At 43.7% G+C, this 20,819-nt stretch overlaps 1 protein-coding gene across 1 annotated transcript in view; it reads right to left on the reverse strand.

Annotated features, from left to right (window-relative positions):
- LOC306741407 (metabotropic glutamate receptor 8-like) overlaps nucleotides 1-20,819 on the reverse strand; it is a gene marked incomplete at its 5' end in the record, with an annotated part of 98,350 nt that overhangs the window by 24,243 nt on the left and 53,288 nt on the right. The window contains 1 exon segment of the mRNA XM_079223688.1: nucleotides 12,115-12,315. Coding sequence (XP_079079814.1) covers nucleotides 12,115-12,315 — 201 coding nt within the window.

The following is a 20,819-nucleotide window of genomic DNA, read 5'->3' on the forward strand; positions in this document are numbered from 1 at the left end:
GATGTAAAAACCATCACTTACGGTTTACAATCATAATATTCTGAGCTTTTATTCAATTATATTATCCTGTTCGTTAGCTGTCATCACAGAACACACTTCTTCATTTCCAATAATGATGCACAAAGCTATATATGTGTAATACATGCGTCTACAAGTGATACAATACAACATAATTTTCATTATTTACAGATTTTGAAGTGCATTTATTCTTATGATGGTTGACATGATTTCGGATTAATTTTGTGTGATACATTTAGTTTAGATGGTATAGATTGACAAACACGAACTTCCCTCACAGCATTTCATCAAATAATCGGTAATGGTTCAACTGCTTTGGGGCAAATTCACAAAGAATGGCTCGCGGATCATTTAACAAAGTAAAATCATGCAAAATTATTTTGTCGTCCAAAAACATTCACAAAAGTTTGCAGCTGAATGGTTTCAGCTGCAAACTAATTGCTGATATCAATGAGACAAAGTATAAATGTGCTTGAGGCCATGCAGTCCTCCCCATTATCTGCTGGGTGAAAAAAATACATAATTATTGAGGAAAACATCAATTACATGCTCTTCATTCAAGTGTTTTTAAGTCACTTGAGATATGTTGTGAGTTTATTTCATACCAGCCATGATAATTAAGGAGCGGCGCAGCAGCTTTACTCGACAAATCTCTGGTAATTCTCTCGTGTATTTTCAAAGGTGACGTGTCGAGCAGCTTTTATTCATTTAGTCACATCTGCACACTGCGTCCCAAAAGGAAATGACATCCTTTATGATTGTGCTACAGTTACCACCAACTCTCAGAATACGCTAACGATGTAACTGTAGCTGCGTCTGGTAATTAACGCCGATCTTATTTTTTGCAATGAGGCTCATTTGCACATAAAGGGTAAAACTTTGCACATTACCTTCTATACAAACAGCACTGAGACGCTCTTTGCTTTGCAGCTTAGTCTGAGGTGCATTTCACCTTTTGACATTTGCATAGTTGTTGTTTTTTTTGTCCCCGGGTGATTTGCTGCAAGATATTTATTTGCAATGTAAATTGTTACGGGTTGATTTTTATCAACATCGTTATATTCATAATTGAAACAAATCAATTCACAGATTTTCATTCAAACAGAAGATGAACATAATGAGCCTCGGTGAACCAGCTGTGCTGGGGTCGAGCAGAGCGTTAGCATCCAACGTGCTACGCTGCGACTGACAGTCGGACATTTCATGTTTTTTACGTTTCATGCAAATCTGGATGGGAATCAGATTTTTCTTTCGACACAAAGATACACAAAAACAGATTTTTGCAAAAACCTTTTTTCGCGTGAAATCAGGAGGTTTTATTTGACCCGGACCAAATCACTTCTGAAGAGACACAACATATTAGTGCTCGGATAATCTCACAAATCCATCGAAAACCTTAAAGAGGATCAAGAAAAAAGCATTTATTGTTATAATAAGGAATAAATAAAACCAAGAAAATCAGTCTTTGTCCAAAACTGTCTTTTCGAAAATACGTTTATATCCTGTAAATGGTATTTGAGGGAAATGTTTTTTCTATTGACGTGATGATAAAACTAATTGATGCAAAGTGTTGATAAGGAACGTATCTGAAACATGTTCCTTTAATACGTTTGTGCATCTTGAAACATTTGGTGACCTCAAAGAAGCAAAAACAACAAAAGTGTAACACAGAACATCCAAGAAGCTTGTAGCCTTTCAAGCCCTAACCCTAATCCTATTTATTGTTTGAGTTGTGTTTAGAGGTTGTACATGGGGATTATATATTATTGGAGCCCTGATTTTTATGTTTAATTTGATACCTAACATGTTTTTTTTTTCTTTTGGGATTCATACCATGTTTTTTTCTTGACTTGTACCTTGTGACCTGATATAAAAAGGGCCCCCATTTTTGGGTTAGGACGAGTTAAGAGTTCAGACGGATCGAAATCCAAGTGTTAACTTTCGAGGACGACACGGAGCCCGAAGATTAAAGACTGATATTGAGATGGATATTGATATTGATTGAGAAGATTGGGATGCAGCTCAGCATCAGCGTCAAGTTGTTCAAGTCGTAAATCAGAAATAATGAATTAATTAGGGCTTTGAAGAACATTACGATAGATGTGTTCGTATGTCTTCCTCATGCTCTGCTGGGTGGTTGCAGCAACAGATTTGCATCACATATATGTAAATATATTGACCACGAGAGCAAATGAATCACCACATCGGCTGGCGAGCACGTCTACCGTTCAGAAGCCCTTTTATTGTGAACATACATGCAGAAGCCACACAGCCCCTCCAGGTCTGGAGTTGGAGCTCGTACACTTTCACGAGGCCGCGATCATCCCAGAGGTCACAACAGGTCATTTCACACACGAATAAATGGCCTCATTGGAGCCAGCTTTCCAGTCATCCCCAAGTTATGCAACTCCAAGACTGTTTTAGGGACCTGAGTATGCAGAAATGTTCAAATGGAGCCTTTTAAGGGATTAGCAGAACGTGGGCGTGTCTATAAAGAGGAGACTCGTGGGAACTCATTTCCACTTCAGCTCGAGGACCAAGGCTGCTTCTGCATTTCAAACCCAGACCCCGCGGGTCTCGGGGTCCGGGTTTGAACCGCCAACAACATAATCTGTGTGCATTGTTTGTTTCTTCATCCACGAGTGTTTTCATTTGTTTCTCGTCACAAAGAACGCTCAGATGTTCCTTTAATCCTCCGAAACACGATGTTTTGTTTTTACAGATTCAGCCTCGTTTTTCTTCTTCCTCTTCCTCTTCCTCTTCCTCCAGCTGCTGTTGTGTCACCGTGCAGCGCCGCTCTCCTCGCCGCGGGGCCAATCCGGCACCGGGGGGACGGCGGAGTCTCGAACTGGAAGCGGATTAGGTTTTTTCTTCGGAGCCGTTGAAGCCGAGAGGAAGAGCGGCAGATTGAAGCTAAAGAGCCGGAACAACAACAACTAAAAGAAGACGGACTTATAATGAAGTGAGTGGGCGCCGGTTTGATTCTCTGCTGCCCTGATTTCCTCCTTTAACACGAATCAAAGCATCACAAATCACATCAGCGAGCAGATGAGTCACCAAAACTTGCCTCAGGAAGGCGAGCTCCCCCTCCTCCCATCCAACCCCACCTCGTCCTCTCCATCCTCCCCCAACTTCACCTCCCTTCATTTCACTCCAGAGGATCTGTCCTCGCTCCACGTCATTTCCAAACAAGGTAATCGTGATACCTCTGTGGTGACTCGCGGCTGTGAGACGAGACGCACTGTGGTCTGCAGAATGAACTGGAACTAAAGCCGCTTGTCTGCCTCCAGCCGGCCGGGCAAGATACAGTTTACGTTCACGTCTGTCCAAAATGTCATTTTATCATTTTATTTACCATTACCTAGCTTTCACAACATTTTGTGGGATATACACAATTTACATTTATATTGCTAATAACTAGGCGGCAACCTCTGGTTCTGAAGAGTGAAGTCTATGCTTCATGTGTTAAAGCTGCATTCTCTCTATTGACCACCAGGGGGCGACTCCTCTGGTTGTATAGAAGTCTATGATTCATGTGTTAAAGCTGCATTCTCTCTACTGACCAACAGGAGGCGACTCCTCTGGTTATATAGAAGTCGAAGCTTCATGTGTTAAAGCTGCAATTCTCTCTCCTGACCATCAGGGGGCGACTCCTCTGGTTGTATAGAAGTCTATATAAATGACTCTACTTCTCTTGATGTATTCCCTCAGTAAACATTGTAAACATGAGTTTATGTCTCAATCTCTAGTTTCAAGTCTTCTTCAATACAGCATGATGTTCATTTAGTAAATTATGGTCATTTAGAGTCAAACAGACCATAAAGCAGGGATACTTTAGGGGCGGGGCTAACTGTGATTGACAGTTGTGATATTACGGCGACTACGTCCACTTCTTACATACAGCCTGTGATTAAAACGGTCTGGACAGAGACAGCTAATAGATCACAAACAAAGATTGTCTGCAGCCTCTCTCACTGACTCAAACGTGTTTTTCGAACCGCTCCCTGGGATTCAAACCATAAACCTCATGGTGTCGAGTGACGTTCTGTCTGGCCGGGAATTTTATTCTCCAGACTGTCGATACATGCTTTGTCTTCGCTGCAGTTTGTCATCAAGTCAGAGAAGAAGCCAGAGACGTGACGCTCCATTAATCCAGCCAATTCGACCCATATGGATCCGACAGGAAGTGTGTGTGTCGCTCCAGAAAACACAGCGAGGCCCTCGGAGTTTTATTGAACCGGTCCTCCGGCATCGATCGTTTCCGGGGGACCTTTGGCGGGCGGCGGCGTGGTTGATCAGATGCTGCATCTCGACCAATCATCCGCCCGATGACACTGCTGTTACCTTTTCATCCTCTGCATCCTCAGCATCCTCTGCATCCTCTGCATCCTCTGCATCCTCAGCATCCTCTGCATCCTCTTCATCCTCTGCATCCTCTTCATCCTCAGCATCCTCTTCATCCTCTGCATCCTTAGCATCCTCTTCATCCTCTGCATCCTCTTCATCCTCAGCATCCTTTTCATCCTCTGCATCCTCTGCATCCTCTGCATCCTCTTCATCCTCAGCATCCTCTTCATCCTCTGCATCCTCTGCATCCTCTGCATCCTCTTCATCCTCTGCATCCTCTTCATCCTCTGCATCCTCTGCATCCTCTGCATCCTTAGCATCCTCTTCATCCTCTGCATCCTCTGCATCCTCTGCATCCTCTGCATCCTCTGCATCCTTAGCATCCTCTTCATCCTCTGCATCCTCTGCATCCTCTTCATCCTCTGCATCCTCTGCATCCTCTGCATCCTCTGCATCCTAAGCATCCTCTGCATCCTCTGCATCCTCTGCATCCTCTGCATCCTTAGCATCCTCTTCATCCTCTGCATCCTCTGCATCCTCTGCATCCTCTGCATCCTTAGCATCCTCTTCATCCTCTGCATCCTCTGCATCCTCTTCATCCTCTTCATCCTCTGCATCCTCTGCATCCTTAGCATCCTCTTCATCCTCTGCATCCTCTGCATCCTCTGCATCCTCTGCATCCTCTGCATCCTCTGCATCCTCTTCATCCTCTTCATCCTCTGCATCCTCTGCATCCTCTGCATCCTCTGCATCCTTAGCATCCTCTTCATCCTCTGCATCCTCTGCATCCTCTTCATCCTCTTCATCCTCTGCATCCTCTGCATCCTTAGCATCCTCTTCATCCTCTGCATCCTCTTCATCCTCTGCATCCTCTTCATCCTCAGCATCCTCTTCATCCTCAGCATCCTCTGCATCCTCAGCATCCTCTTCATCCTCTGCATCCTCTGCATCCTTAGCATCCTCTTCATCCTCTGCATCCTCTTCATCCTCAGCATCCTCTGCATCCTCAGCATCCTCTTCATCCTCAGCATCCTCAGCATCCTCTGCATCCATTTAGGTTCCTTCACTCCCGGTTTAATTTCAGTCCCACTTAAGTTTTGATTGTTTTTGATTCAACACCTCAATGTATGTTTAAAGCCCTGTCCAGTAGTCTACCTCACAGTGTCTTAACGTCAGCCGAGACACCGAACCACGTGAAAGTAGAGAACCCAGACACTTGAATAAACCAGTAAACTCCAAGCAACGGTCTCTAGAAAGCCGGACATTTCATTTAGACCTGACGGAAAGGAGAGTTCACATTCCCTAAAAATACTGAACGCCTCCTGTTTAAACAAAAAACGCTGACCCCTCTCTGGTCGTTTCCCTTGTGCTGCTTTGTTCAGCAGTTTAGTGAAGTGAAGTCCTAGCGGGAGATGAGCTCTTCTCATTGTTCATCCCCTCCCTCACCGGCAGAACCCCACTGATCTGACTGTAACGGGCTCCTCCTCCTCCTGCAGCTCCTCAGGGTCAGTCAGGCTGCATGCCGGTTAGAAACGGCAACAACAAGCTTTTATCGCCTCTTAGTAAGCATCTGCTGTCCAAAGGAATCAAGGTGGAACCTCCCCCTCACCCCCTCACCTCGCTCGCGTTCAAACAGGACGTTTCAAACGGGGGCCGGCTTTAGCGCAGCGAGCGCTAACATTAGCACGAGCGTCTCGATTGGCCTCGCGACGCTCCTCTAAAAATAAGCACACGGGCGAGGCGAGCGCGGGTGAGCGCTCGATTAGCCCCCGGGCCCGCCGCCGTCGCTTTCGTCCTGGATTTTCGCTGCATTTTCATACATGGCATTATGGGTAACCCCGCTGCCCCATTGATTTATGTCAGCGTTTGATGCATGTGAAGGTTCAACCGAGCGTGCTGCTCACGGATCCACGCAGGAGAAAAGCCCCAAAAGCAGCGTGGCGCCCACACGTGTGTGTGTGTGTGTGTGTGTGTGTGTGTGTGTTAATAGGCTCAATCAGGCACAAACCACATGAGCCACATGCTGCTGAGCTATTGGGTCGTGATGCAACGTGTGCCGCTGCTGAAGCTTCACAGAGGAGACAGACGTCCTCCGAGTCCTCAGAAAAACAAAACGGCGAAGAGGGAGGACGAGACCTCCAGGAGACCTTGAGGAGAAGTCATTCCCCGAAGATACCACATTATAGGAATGATTATGTACTTAATAAATGGAAGTTCTTGTTCCTCCCTCGTTAGCACCACTGAGGCGCTGTGGTTGTTTCTGCCTCTGCAATCATTTCCTCATCTAGAATTATCATTTTTTTGTGATATTAAATAGAGGTTTATTATTACGTAGGCTATAATAAAGATATTTCTTAACTGTCGATGGATGGATTAGTGACCGGGCACAGGGGCCAAAGGGCAAGAACTAACCAGGGAGAGACTTAAAGTGACTTATAGAGAAACATCAAAACAACAAACTACAAGAGACACAGAACTACTTTAAATAGATACTGACTACAATTTGACACAAACAACTACAAGAGATGCAGAACAACAACAAAAAGAGATAAAATGACCACACAGAGGTGCAAGTAAACTAAAAAGAGACACAAAACAACGACAAAACGATGTAAAATGACAACAACAAGACACAAAACACCTTCAAATAAATGCTAAATGACCACAATGACAAATACGGACGGGACAAACAGAACACCGAAAGGGACAAAACAACCAAAAAGAGACGCACAATAACCGCAAGGAGAACAAAAACAAAGTGCAAAGGAGTGCAAAAAAAAAAAAAACTACGAATGAACAAAACAATACAATTCTGTTTGGACAATTCCATCAGGATCACTCATATTTACAACAAATACTACAAATTGTGTACTTGCGAGTGTCTGAAGACCAGAGGAAGACGACCGGGAGGCGGGAGACCCTGCAGCGCCCACCGGTCCCCACAACGACACACGAACAGGAACACTTCACACACACACTTCATTTCCTGACTCTGCTTCATTGTGCCGAGTTCCTTCTCAATAAGATTCCTCCTCTGGGCTTTAATCTGGGAGGCGACTGACTAATCTTCCTCCCCGGGACACGCTTCCTGTTTCTGGCCCTGCTCGTCCTTTAATTCACCGAACGAGGCGACGGACCGTTTAATGTTTCAAACGCCGCCACAGATTTACAGTTTCAGCCCTGTGGGCGAAACCCACCGCGGATTCAATGTTTAATGTGTTCTCCTCTTCCTCCTCCTCCTCCTCTTCCTCCTCCTCTTCCTCTTCCTCTTCCTCCTCCTCCTCCTCCTCCTCCTCATCCTCCTGCAGAAATAACACCAGCCGCTCCTCACATCCATCAGAGACATGAATCCCAGAGCGCTCAACACATTAACCACAGCATCTTCTCCTCTTCCATGAAAAGTATTCAAACTGAATCCAGGTAGGAGGGAGGAAGAGGAGGAGACACAAGGGGAAGATCTCCAATCTGACGTAATATCATTTAATGGGATTCACAGTGGAGTGGAATAATTTAAACAGTAAGTATCGCCACCAGAACTGATGCAGTGACGTCTCCAAATGTCTGTTTTTGTTCAACCAACACGGGGATGAAAGTGGGGGGAAAAAACTCACATTACATTTCTTCGTGTTACAATTGTGACACGGAGCAAATTCCCTAATGAATTAATTTGTAGTCGACTTGAAAGAAGATACTAGACATTACTTCCTGCACAGATGTTTCACATTGAAAGCCTTCAGCACCTCATAGGTCTTAATCCTTCACATTCCTGGGAGGCTTTTAATATGAAAGATCTACAGAAAGTGCTAGAAAAAGACAGGAAAGTAGAAGAATATAGTCGTAGAACCAACTAGTGAAAGAAAACTGTGACATGACTTTTTTTCCTATTTTAATTCACATGACTGGAAGAAATGTCACACGGAAAAAAACAGTAAAGAAAGTAGTTAAAAAGATTTGTTTTCAGTTTAAATTCCAGCAGGTGGACTTTATTTTCTTTTGATTGGGGTTATTTCTCTTTCCTTTATTTTGTATTTCTTATATTTCTCTTTGTGTCTCTTGTTGCCATTTGTTATGAATTATTCACTGACTTTATTTCCCTTTGCGAGGGAGTCCGGGGTTACGTGACGTCATCGTGTCGTGTAATTAAACGCTTCTCTAGGAAGATTAACAAAACACACTCACCTTGAAAAAAGAAAAGAAAAAGTCGACATTCATCTTCAGCTTCCAGCTTCTTAATCACTTTAAATGAGAGAAATTCTCCGTGAAAAGAAAGTTGTCCTCGGCGATGAAAGCCGGCATTCAGAAGGAAAATGAGCTCCAACAAAGCTTTTGTGGAAGCGGCAGACGGCCTTGATTCAAGCAGAGGGAAGGTTCATCGCACATGTTTGAACATAGACACCGGCAGGAGGAAGAAACAGGAAAACATCATGAAGTATCCTTTCTACTTCCAGTGAATCCAATGTATCCTCACACGACAGCTCCTATGATATCTTATGAAAATGCATTCCGTTATTTACGTTTCCTTCGTCTTAATTCCAGCAACGTGTGTAAATTTGAGCTTGTTACATGAACAGCCTTTTTTGAGGTTTTCACAGTAACTCTGTTAGGTTGAGGCAAAAAAAACTCTTTCCATTTGCAAGTGCCTCCGTCATTTCAAGTAAAAAACATTGTATGTCTGTTTCATAAATGTACATACCGTCAAAGTCGGGTTAAAAGCCGCTACTACCTTCGGTCAGTGTCCCCGTTTGCTCCCCGTTGTAGTCAGCTGGCACTCATGCTAGCACTCCGGTAGTTCCCCATTAACTTCCGCTAGCTCTCCGCTAACTAGCGCTCTGCTAGCTCCCTGACAACCACCGAAGGTAGCGGGACCAGCCCCGGCTTGACACCCGGCTTGGCAGAGGGGACGCGGGCAGTAGCAGCGGCCAGTAGCAGCACCATGGGGGAGCTAGCAGCTAGCTAGCGCTGCTGCTAGCTTGCTAAAGCGGGGACACTGACCGGAGGCCTGTAACCCTACTTTTACGATACTTAGTTAGTTTAAGGAAAAGATAATGAAATACGAGAAATATGAGTAAGGTTTAGGAAAAGACCATGACATGTTTAGTTTAAGGAAAAGAGCGTAAAACACTTAGTTTTAGGAAAAGAAGGTAGTTTGGGTTAAAGTAACTACCAGAAGAAAGATGGCCGTTCGTCCGGTTCACGACTCCGTGGATTACATACCAATTGAATTTGTGGGATACGTGTAAATTACAGCGCTTTAATTTAAATAAAATCTCTGGGGAAAGAACCGTCTAGCGACATTTTCGAGATTTTGAACAAAAACTAGCAATCAGGACAGGCGGGTCTCATCCGTCGACGAACCAGATCGCACCGTAATTCATAGATACCCCACAAAATGATTTTGTACTTTATCCACCGAATTATGAAAGAGGAAGTATAGAGGCAGACATTTTAACCCAAGCGATGATCTATTCCCAAACTTATGTGAGGAGTTTTGATGACAAGTTTCCTGTGAAGACGGAAGCTTATTTTGAAAAGGTTGTATACGCACAAGCTGATATTGTGCTCTTGTTTTGTCGGACATTGCACACAAAACATAATATTAACACAATATTGTGAGGATTGCAAATGAAACTAAACTTGCACGAATTGCAAAAACAACCCAGTGAACCAGCGATGAGCCTTCCAGGCTGGTTGATCCGCCTGCAGCAGGAAAGAGACAGCTTCTGATTATTAAAGTTGTGTGAAAGCCAACACATCATCAGACTGCAGCAGCTGAGGATAATGAACCTGGGAACCCTCAAAAAAGACAGGAAGATGTAAAAACCTGGCGACCATATTTGGTGTTTCAATAACGAACGTGAGGATTCCCCGAAAATGAAGTAAGCGTTCACACTTCCTGCCACAGCGACGAGGAAGACGGGTGGCGAGGAATGAAGGAAATGACGAACAGACTGGAGGAAAGTCTTCCTGACCAACGTCTGGATGAGTGATTTCGGTTTTTTTTTCCTCGTCTTCTTTCAACTCTTCCTCCTGAGAGAGACTTTGCCAATTAGTTTTTTCTTTCAGAATCTCGGCTAACGAAGAAAACTGGCGAAGAAATTCAAGGACAAAATTTGTCAGAAAAGTGTGGAGACGCAGAGAACTTGTTTGAGGTGTCGACTGAGGAGGCGGTGAGTATTCAAACTCACGGCAACCCACATGGCTCCATCACACGTTACACACACTCGCTATTAGAGCACTCTTCAGCCGGGGAGAGTTCACCCAGAGCGCTTGGTGTTTCACACTCGAAGCTCTCTGGTTCAAACGGTCTGTTGTTAGGTGGTTATTGCTCTTTGCAATCTCTAAAGATGTTGTTTGTTTGTGAAAATAGGCAACGCTCTTGAGGCTTTTTCATCTTTACACCTGACCTGGAAGTGGTGACATTTTCAGAATGCTTACTTAAAAGTTACTGTGAGGAACTTTATAGGACCTTCATAAGTCAATAAGACCGTCAGAGAGAAGACGGTCTGCTTCTGTAGCTGTTATTCTGAACGCTCCTCATCAGGTTGGATTCTACGCAAAACCAGATGACATCATGCAGGTTCATCAGAACCTCCGTCAACTCAGACTCCAGCGGGGCGCTGGTGCTCAAAACAATACCACTTTACCTTTTTAGCCACAGAGCCCATGAGCCATGTTTCCGCAAAACCTCTGAATGGCCGTCAGCTACAAACTAAATCCTGATTATCTCCTAAACAACAATGCCTTTTTTAATAATTTCAAAAGGTTTGATACTCAGAAAAAAAAATACTAGGCAATTTTTTTTTCTCTTTCTTTTCTTTTTGGGTACTATCATAAGATAGTACCCAAAAAGCAAAAAAAAAGAACACTTTGCCGTACATTGAAAGTTCAAGAGGTGTTCTCTTAAAGGTTTTCCAGAAACAAATAATTCTGATTCAGCCATTAAATAACCGTATATCTAAAGAGTTTCTCTGCAATGTTTGGCTTTAATTGAGTGAAGTTTAGGATTGTTTTCAATTAATTTAGTGGTTTTTTTTCGAGTTTTGAAATGCCCCAGTTCACTCTGTGGACCTCGAACGTCCCCTACAGAGCAGACGCGTCTATAGAGACCATGCAATCCAGTTTTGAACATCGAAGCATCATAAATTAAGTCATATTTCTATTTTTTTTTGTGGCTGGAAATTACTTGCAGTGTGGTTGATCTTGGAAAAGCTTTGTCGGAGAGTGGATTTGGCGACATTGCCGTGTTCCGTAGGTCGTGAGCTTTTCAGAAATGTCCAGCAATCGTGTCTGGCTTCTTGGGAACGTTTTTAAAATTGATACTTTCAAAACTCGGCGACTCCTCTTGATTCACTTTCAGGTCCTGTAAAGTCATAGTTATGATATATGTTAATATTAGTCTAGAAGGTTTTTTAAACATGGAAAATGATAGTGTATTGATTAGTAAGGTCTGGCTTCTCAGAATCCATAGGTGGGCGGCATCAGTGGCTCTGAAATGGATTCATGAGACATTTGAACCGGTGAAGACCATATATGGGCGAGGAAGTGCCGCTCTGGGTTTCCACAGGGGGCGCCAAAATCAACAAAACACATAAGTTCCTTGTAGTAGCTTTAAGCTCTTAAAGAGACAGGCGCTGAAACAAAGCGTTGAGCACAGAGGGTGAACCGGTGAATTCAGACAGGATGTGAATTCAGACAGGATCAAATGAATCTTAACACGACACGTGATGCATGAACATCAACACCGCTTACCGTTGAAGGCGACGGCGCGGACGTGGGCCAGCAGCTCCTTGCCGTCGATGTTGGCCATGCGGGGGCAGAGGCCCGGGAACCCGGCGCAGAGCTCGCGGTGCATGTGGTGCAGCGCGTGGGCCATGGCGTACACGGCGTCCATCACAAACTGAACCTTGCCCTCCTGCTCGTAGGTCGAGTCCCGGCCGACTTTCTCCAACCCTGGAGAGAGACGGAGAGTCAGCTGATCGACCGGGGGATCAAACGCAATAAAAACTCCAGAACAGCTGTTGGTGTTTTGGACGGTTTCCAACTTCAAGATGGACATTTGAATCGTAACTTTAATGAATGAGAAGTGTTTCGAAAACAAGATTTAAATGTCAATCCAACGGCAACTGGGCCAATGATGAAGATCATGTGATATGATAGAAAGACACCTGTAGGGTATATATATGAAGCAAAAGGTTAAATGCATTTATTTTCCATTTCAGATAATCAATCCAATCAAAACCAGGAAAAAACAAAACATTGTTAACTAGAGTTATGAAATCAATACTCATCAAATTTTCTTCTAGGTCTTTTTAGCCCCGCCCCTTTCCTGTTTATTTAATTCAATTCTTAATCATTCACAAATCACTCTTCTTCATCCTCACACATCACTCTTCTTCATCCTCACGCATCACTCTTCTTCATCCTCTCATATCATTCTTCTTCATCCTCACTCATCATTCTTCATCCTCAATCATCACTCTTCTTCATCCTCATGCATCACTCTTCTTCATCCTCACGCATCACTCTTCTTCATCCTCACTCATCATTCTTCATCCTCACACATCACTCTTCTTCATCCTTACACATCACTCTTCTTCATCCTCATGCATCACTCTTCTTCATCCTCACACATCACTCTTCTTCATCCTCACGCATCACTCTTCTTCATCCTCACGCATCACGCTTCTTCATCCTCACGCATCACTCTTCTTCATCCTCACGCATCACTCTTCTTCATCCTCACGCATCACTCTTCTTCATCCTCACGCATCACTCTTCTTCATCCTCATGCATCACTCTTCTTCATCCTCACACATCACTCTTCTTCATCCTCACGCATCACTCTTCTTCATCCTCACGCATCACTCTTCTTCATCCTCACGCATCACTCTTCTTCATCCTCACTCATCATTCTTCATCCTCACACATCACTCTTCTTCATCCTCACGCATCACTCTTCTTCATCCTCATGCATCACTCTTCTTCATCCTCACACATCACTCTTCTTCATCCTCACGCATCACTCTTCTTCATCCTCACACATCACTCTTCTTCATCCTCACGCATCACTCTTCTTCATCCTCACACATCACTCTTCTTCATCCTCACGCATCACTCTTCTTCATCCTCACACATCACTCTTCTTCATCCTCATGCATCACTCTTCTTCATCCTCACACATCATTCTTCTTCATCCTCAATCATCACTCTTCTTCATCCTCACACATTGCTCTTCTTCATCCTCACGTATCATTCCCAGAAACTCATTTGTAGTCTTGTCTTGTAATCAAAAAAGGATTTTTTTATGTTGAAATTCTATATTTATAATTACAGTTTTCTTTCTCCCCCTAGTTGAATTCCAGGAGCTTCCATCTGATAAGCTTCTGTACGTTTCCTTCTCTGGGACCACAGACATCCCCGGGGATTAAAGTGTCGTTATGGCTCTGTTTGTAGTGAGGCACAAATATGACAGAAATCATCAGACAATGAGAAGGTAAAGCAGAAAGTTAACAAACTCCACTAAATTCTGTCTGAGCGCTTTACTTTTTATTTTTTAAATCAAAGGTTTTTTGAGTTCGTCCTTGCCGTCGGGCAGAAAGTAACTCACAGCAGATTATGCTTAAAGGGTGAAATCACACGTTTCCGTTCACATTAACATAAAATAAAAACACATTTGGCTCCATCTCATTAGCTGCGATTGAATAACAGAGTGGAGAGGACGTCGTCAGCTTATATTTCAAAACGCTGTTAAATCCGTCCAAATATATTTTACTGACTAATCGGCGTTATTAGAGCCGCGATCGCGCCGCCGGCCGGAGAAGCAAAGCAGGACGTGAAAAAAGAAAAAGAGGTGGAAACCAAACGGCTGGCCTGGACCCTCCATCAACAGACATGACTTGCCTTGAATTAATAGGAGCTTAGAAATGAAATCCAATTTTATTTTAATAGCAGAAGCGCGGCGGGTGATCCGTCCGATGGGAGACGTAAAGACCGATCACGCGTCTGGGCGGCGGTAATAAACGAGCCGAGAATCGAGAGCCGAGGATGTCGACCGGCCGAGCTTCGGAGGATGAGGAGGAGTCTCTTCAATATTTAAAGGACACACGTGTTTTGATCCTGGAAATTCTAACTATGCCTGAATGCAGCATTTTGAATGAACAGGAAGCTCCGTGTGTCTGCCGGGTTTTCCAAGAATTATGTCACAAACAAGCAGGTGTTCAGCGCATCCTAATCTTACGTTTAGATTTAAATCTAATCTGACTTGTTTGCATTTCAGTCAAGCACAACAAGTCCAGAGTCAAAAACAACAAGTCTTCAGTGAAAATGAACACGTTCCAAGTCAAGACTGATAAAATCTACGTTAAGCTCAACAAGTCCTATGTCAAGACGAACATCTCCTAAATCAAGACTAACATCTCCTAAATCAAGACTAACATCTCCTAAATCAAGACGAACATCTCCTAAATCAAGACTAACATCTCCTAAATCAAGACTAACATCTCCTAAATCAAGACGAACATCTCCTAAATCAAGACTAACATCTCCTAAATCAAGACTAACATCTCCTAAATCAAGACTAACATCTCCTAAGTCAAGACGAACATCTCCTAAATCAAGACGAACATCTCCTAAATCAAGACTAACATCTCCTAAATCAAGACGAACATCTCCTAAATCAAGACGAACATCTCCTAAGTCAAGACGAACATCTCCTAAATCAAGACGAACATCTCCTAAATCAAGACGAACATCTCCTAAGTCAAGACTAACATCTCCTAAATCAAGACGAACATCTCCTAAGTCAAGACGAACATCTCCTAAGTCAAGACTAACATCTCCTAAATCAAGACGAACATCTCCTAAGTCAAGACTAACATCTCCTAAATCAAGACGAACATATCCTAAATCAAGACTAACATCTCCTAAGTCAAGACTAACATCTCCTAAATCAAGACTAACATCTCCTAAATCAAGACAAACATATCCTAAATCAAGACTAACATCTCCTAAATCAAGACTAACATATCCTAAATCAAGACTAACATCTCCTAAGTCAAGACTAACATCTCCTAAATCAAGACTAACATCTCCTAAATCAAGACAAACATATCCTAAATCAAGACGAACATCTCCTAAGTCAAGACTAACATTTCCTATGTCAAGACTAACATTTCCTAAGTCAAGACGAACAATTTCGAAGTCAAAACCAAGTCCTGGAACGATGAGATCCAAATCAACAAATACTAAGTCAACAAGTACTAAGTCATATATATCAATTCGTAAGTCTAGACCAACAATATCCAATAAGTCCTAATTCAAGTACAACATGTCTTAAGTCAAGACTATCAAGTCATAAGTCAAATACAACATGTCTTACGACTGTGGCTCACTGGTTAGCATGCCTGTCTTTCGATCGGTGGTTCAAGACCCAGCTCAGCTAGTCCATGTCAATGTGTCCTTCAGGAAGACACTTAACCCTGAATTGCTCCCCGTTGCTGTGTCTACGATGTATAGAACACATGTAAGTCGCTTTGGATAAAAGCCTCAGCTAAATGTAATGTCATAAGTCAAGTACAACAATATCCAAGGTAAGATCACTGAGTCTTAAGTCAAGTCCATACACCATGTCTTAAATCAAGACTATCAAGTCATAAGTGAAATACAACATGTCATAAGTCAAGAGTAACATGTCATAAATCAAGTACAACATGTCTTAAGTCAAGATCCAATATGTCATTAGACAAGTACAACAATATCCAAGTCAAGACCAATTAGTCCTTAAACAAGTACAACACATTCTTAGTCAAGTCTTAAGTCAAGTGCAATAAATCTTATGTCAAGGTCAACAGGTAAGTCCTGAGGGCGGCGCTGGAGGAGGCATGAACTTGTCAGAAGGGTTCCTCCTCTCACCACCGTGAGGACTTCCTGTACATGCCATGGAGGTGGCGTGCAGATAGAGACACGCTTCCCCTGAAACAAACTGCTGTGGACTGGCTGACATTTAAGAAGGAAACATTTTCTTTTTGTAGAAAAACATTCCAGAAACCGTCTCACACAACAGCTACATTTGCACAAAAATGCTTCAAGTTATGTAACAAAACTCCGAAGAAGTTATTAAACCAAAACCTCATGAATTAAATATTAAACATATCCTCACGAAGGAGCAGGCGCTCTGACAGGAAGGGGAACGCGAGCGGCATGTTTGTCCGTGAGGCGACCTGAATGCACCGCCGCTAATGATGATGATGATGATGATGATGGAGAAACAGTAACACTGACTGAGGTGAGACAGACAGCTTCATCACAGCTGCTGGCATTTCAATTACGCATCCTTTCAGGGTAAATGCAATTCCTTGGACGTGTTTCTGTCTTCGCGTCGCCCTCGTTCGCTCTCGCAGGCGTCCGTCTGTTTGAGTTAGATTTCGTAAATTAGATAAACGGCAAACTAATTACGGCGATGGGATGAGTTCAGGGGGGAACCGGCGTATCTGTGGCGGCTGAATATATTTACTTTATTGGGATTATTTTGTGATTGGGTCGGTTGTTTATCAGTGACGTCGGTCTGTGTCAAATCAATCAAGATGTTTCCTCTCAACACGGCTGCTGACTGAGTGAATACCAGCATGACAGAGTAGCTGCTCAGACATTCACCCATTCATCCTGCGTCCATGAAGGGGTTTTACTGCATATTTAAAACACTGATTTCTGCTTATCTTTATGTGTAGAAAGGGACTTGCATTAAAAAAAGAAGAAAAAAACTGCACATTGTATGGGTAACGTGTAAGATCTGCTGTTCATTTCATTCACGAAAACAGCTGTGAGTTGGTTAGAGAGAAAGTCATCGTTTTGCAGATACTAAAAAAAAGGCCTTTCACCGTTCCTCGTGTGAAACACGATGTATTTATCCTTGTACTTCAGTAAAGACCCTTCTGTAGTTATTTCAACCCAAACGACAATCCTTTCCTAAACCTAACTCAGTAGTTTTGTTGCAGAAGCCTAATTTAAGTTAACTATAAGTTAATGCACTATCAATATAACTATATAAGTAAATGTAATGCGTGTGTGTTTTCAGCTTCACAAGTCCCGAGTCCAGACCAACAAGTCAAAACAGGTGAGTCAAGAACAACAATCCATTACCTCCAATTTCCCCAAGTCAAGACCAACAAGTCCAAAGTCAAGACCAACAAGCCAACACCAGTAAATCCCAAGTTAAGTCGAGACTAACAAGTCTCAAACTGGAAGTCCCAAGTCATGTCTTGAGTCAAGACCAACAAGATCCAAGTCAAGACCAACTTATCCCCATGAATACATTTGCTAGAAAAAAATGACGACAAGTCCTAAGTCAAGACCAACAAATCCAAAGTCAACACCAGTACATCCTCAGTCAAGACCAATAGGTCAAGACAGATAAATCCTTCGTCAACTCTAAAACTAAGACTAACTAGTCCCAACCTGTAAGTCCCAAGTCATGTCTCAAGTCAAGACCAACAAGTCAAAACAGGTACCGTAAAAGTCGGGTTATACGTCGCTCCTACCTCCGGTGGATGTCCCCACTGTAGCAAGCTAGCATCAGCGGGCAATAGCAGCAGCGCTAGCTAGCTCTCCGCTGCTGCTGCTACTGGCCGCTGCTGCCGCTAGCTCCCCGCTGCTGCTGCTACTGGCCGCGTCTCCTCTGCCCAAGTCGGGTGTCGAGCCGGGGCTGGTCCCGCTACCTTCGGTAGTTGTCGGGGAGCTAGCTGAGAGCTAGCAGAGTGCTAGCGGGGCGCTAGCTGGCAACAGCAGGGAGCTAACGAGGACACTGACTGAAGGTAGTAGCAGCTTGTAACCCCACTTTTACGGTAAGTCCCAAGCCAACGCTAATGAGACTAAATTGATGAGTAACTCCCAAGTCAACGCAGATCATCCCATAAGGTTGGATTTGATAAAACAACCAAAAGCTGCTGGATGGTCCCTGAAAGCTCAGCGTTTCAGATGACTGGTCAAGTCTTGTTTTCAGGGGTTAAAGGTCAAAGCGGTTTGACTTAAAAACTAGCAGCTCTCTTCATCCCAGACGTTCCTACTGAAGTTATCTCCAAGAAGCAAATAGAAAGCTACAGACACTTTATTCTTTTCAAAGCGCTGACAAAACACACACTTTGCAAAATGTTCCTGAGTGCTCTGGAGCAGCTGATGGATCTCTGATATGGAAGAAGCTTTCCTCCCCCGGAGATCACGGCTGCTTTCACAGGAGAAGAGAAAGAAAGACTCCCGGCTTCTGTCGACATCACTTTCCTCATCTGCTGAGTTTTCTAACCAAACAAACTGCGGCTCAAAAGTAAGAGAAACAGAAATAAATTAAAAAAAACATACACAAGGAATTATTCAAATGCAAATCTGGCTTTTATATCCACTGCGTGTGTTTCAAGGGAATCGGCAGAACAGAGGAATACAAAGGGTGTTGGAGAGAAGGTGAGAAAACAATGAGGCTCTTAACACAGCAAACATATTGCTCCACGGAGCAGAAGAATAGAATCAAATATTCATGTTCTCTCGTAAAACTGTGTTTGTGGGTCTCCAGGCGGAAGAGCGGAGGAAGAGATCCTCGCTTATTCCTTTTTTTGTGTGTTGTTGTTAGAGTTTTTCCAGAAAACCTTTTTTTTGGGGGGGACGTTAGAAGAAATCATACATGGATCTTTGAATATGCAAAAAAAAAAGTCCACACAAGAAAGAACAATAATATTCCCACGATGCCTGAAACAAACTGTTTTTGTTTTGAAAGCTCAGAAAGAAACGTGATATTTTTCTGTGTACTTCAGTGACAGAATCCACAAATACAGCAGATTTTGTGTGAAACTACTTTTGCCCGATTGCTGCAATTTGTGTGAAAGATCACAGTCCAGCTCTCTGAGCCTGACTGACACTTCTGAGATGTCCTCACCGCCATCTGTGATGCACGTAAGAGTCTTTCAATCTGCTCAGAGATCAGAGAAAAACGACGAGGAGATAGTTGTCTGCACATCCACGGGCACGGTGCTAACGGGACATGCTAACAGCTAATTCGGCACACCTGTAATGTGGCACTTTTGTACAAAAAAATGTAAAATATAGTTGAAAGCATTGCAGTTTCAGAACTTAGCATATGAGAAATTCCCAAATGAAACAATTCCGCTCATACTGACATTATAAAAGGCTGAGGGCATAAAACTAATTAAACTGTTTTTCTCTCCCATAAAATCTGTCCTAAAAACATGAATACGTCTCACACACACGCACAGGTTTAGTCCTGATTTGACATCAAACCTACTGAAGCTTTTGGCGAGCGGTTTAAAGAACATTTATCTCTGACAGCGGTGAACCTGCAGCGTCCCGATCCTCCCACTTGAAACAATCATCCTTGAAGGTTAGATGTGAGAATAATCTACTTTTTTGTTGTTGTTTTTTGCCGATCAAAGACGCTCAGAACACACACACACAGCGCTGGTTATAGATCCGGATCAATGGCCGGCCTCCCGGCTGAGGCCTTCAGAGCCTCTGAGGCTCTTGACCTTCAGACGGGAAGACGAGCTCGACTGTGAAAAGCTTTTCAGACCGACGCCGATGTATTCGGCTGGAAAATCGTTATCTTGCATCCAAAAATATTTCAGCAGCTGTAACATCCCAACCTTAAACCCCTTTAAAATGGACATAATGTGTTAGTTAAACGGGCTTTACCGAATCACCGCTGACTCCGGGGTTTAACGGGATGGTTGCTTCCACGGTTCTCACGGTGGAGCGTGATTACAGTGTTGGATTGCGTTTTAAAAAGCGACACACTCAGTCTGGCAGGAAGTGAGGTGCTCAGAGGCGGCGGTGGAGGCGGGGCTTCAACATGAACCTGAGAGCAGAGGGAGGATCTAGGCCTCGGGCCGCCGGCTCTCACGACGTTTAACGATGAAAACTAATAACAATTAAGCAGCGAGCCTCCCTGTGCCGTCTGGAGGGAACGCTCTGATCTATGACCCCAACGATCTGATCTATGACCCCAACGCTCTGATGTATGACCCCAACGATCTGATCTATGACCCCAACGCTCTGATGTATGACCCCAACGCTCTGATCTATGACCCCAACGCTCTGATGTATGACCCCAGCGCTCTGATCTATGACCCCAACGCTCTGATGTATGACCCCAGCGCTCTGATCTATGACCCCAACGCTCTGATGTATGACCCCAACGCTCTGATGTATGACCCCAACGCTCTGATGTATGACCCCAGCGCTCTGATCTATGACCCCAACGCTCTGATCTCATGACCCCAACGCTCTGATCTCATGACCCCAACGCTCTGATCTCATGCTGCTGCTGAGGCTTCTTCTCCTTCTTCTCCTTCTCCTCCTCCTCCTCTTTTTTCTCCTTATTCTCCTCCTTCTTCTCCTTCTCCTCCTTCTTTTCCTTCTTCTTTTCCTTCTTCTCCTTCTTCTCCTCCTTCTTTTCC

This window comes from Taurulus bubalis, assembly GCF_910589615.1.
Source record: "Taurulus bubalis genome assembly, chromosome: 9".
Classification (NCBI taxonomy): Eukaryota; Metazoa; Chordata; class Actinopteri; order Perciformes; family Cottidae; genus Taurulus; species Taurulus bubalis.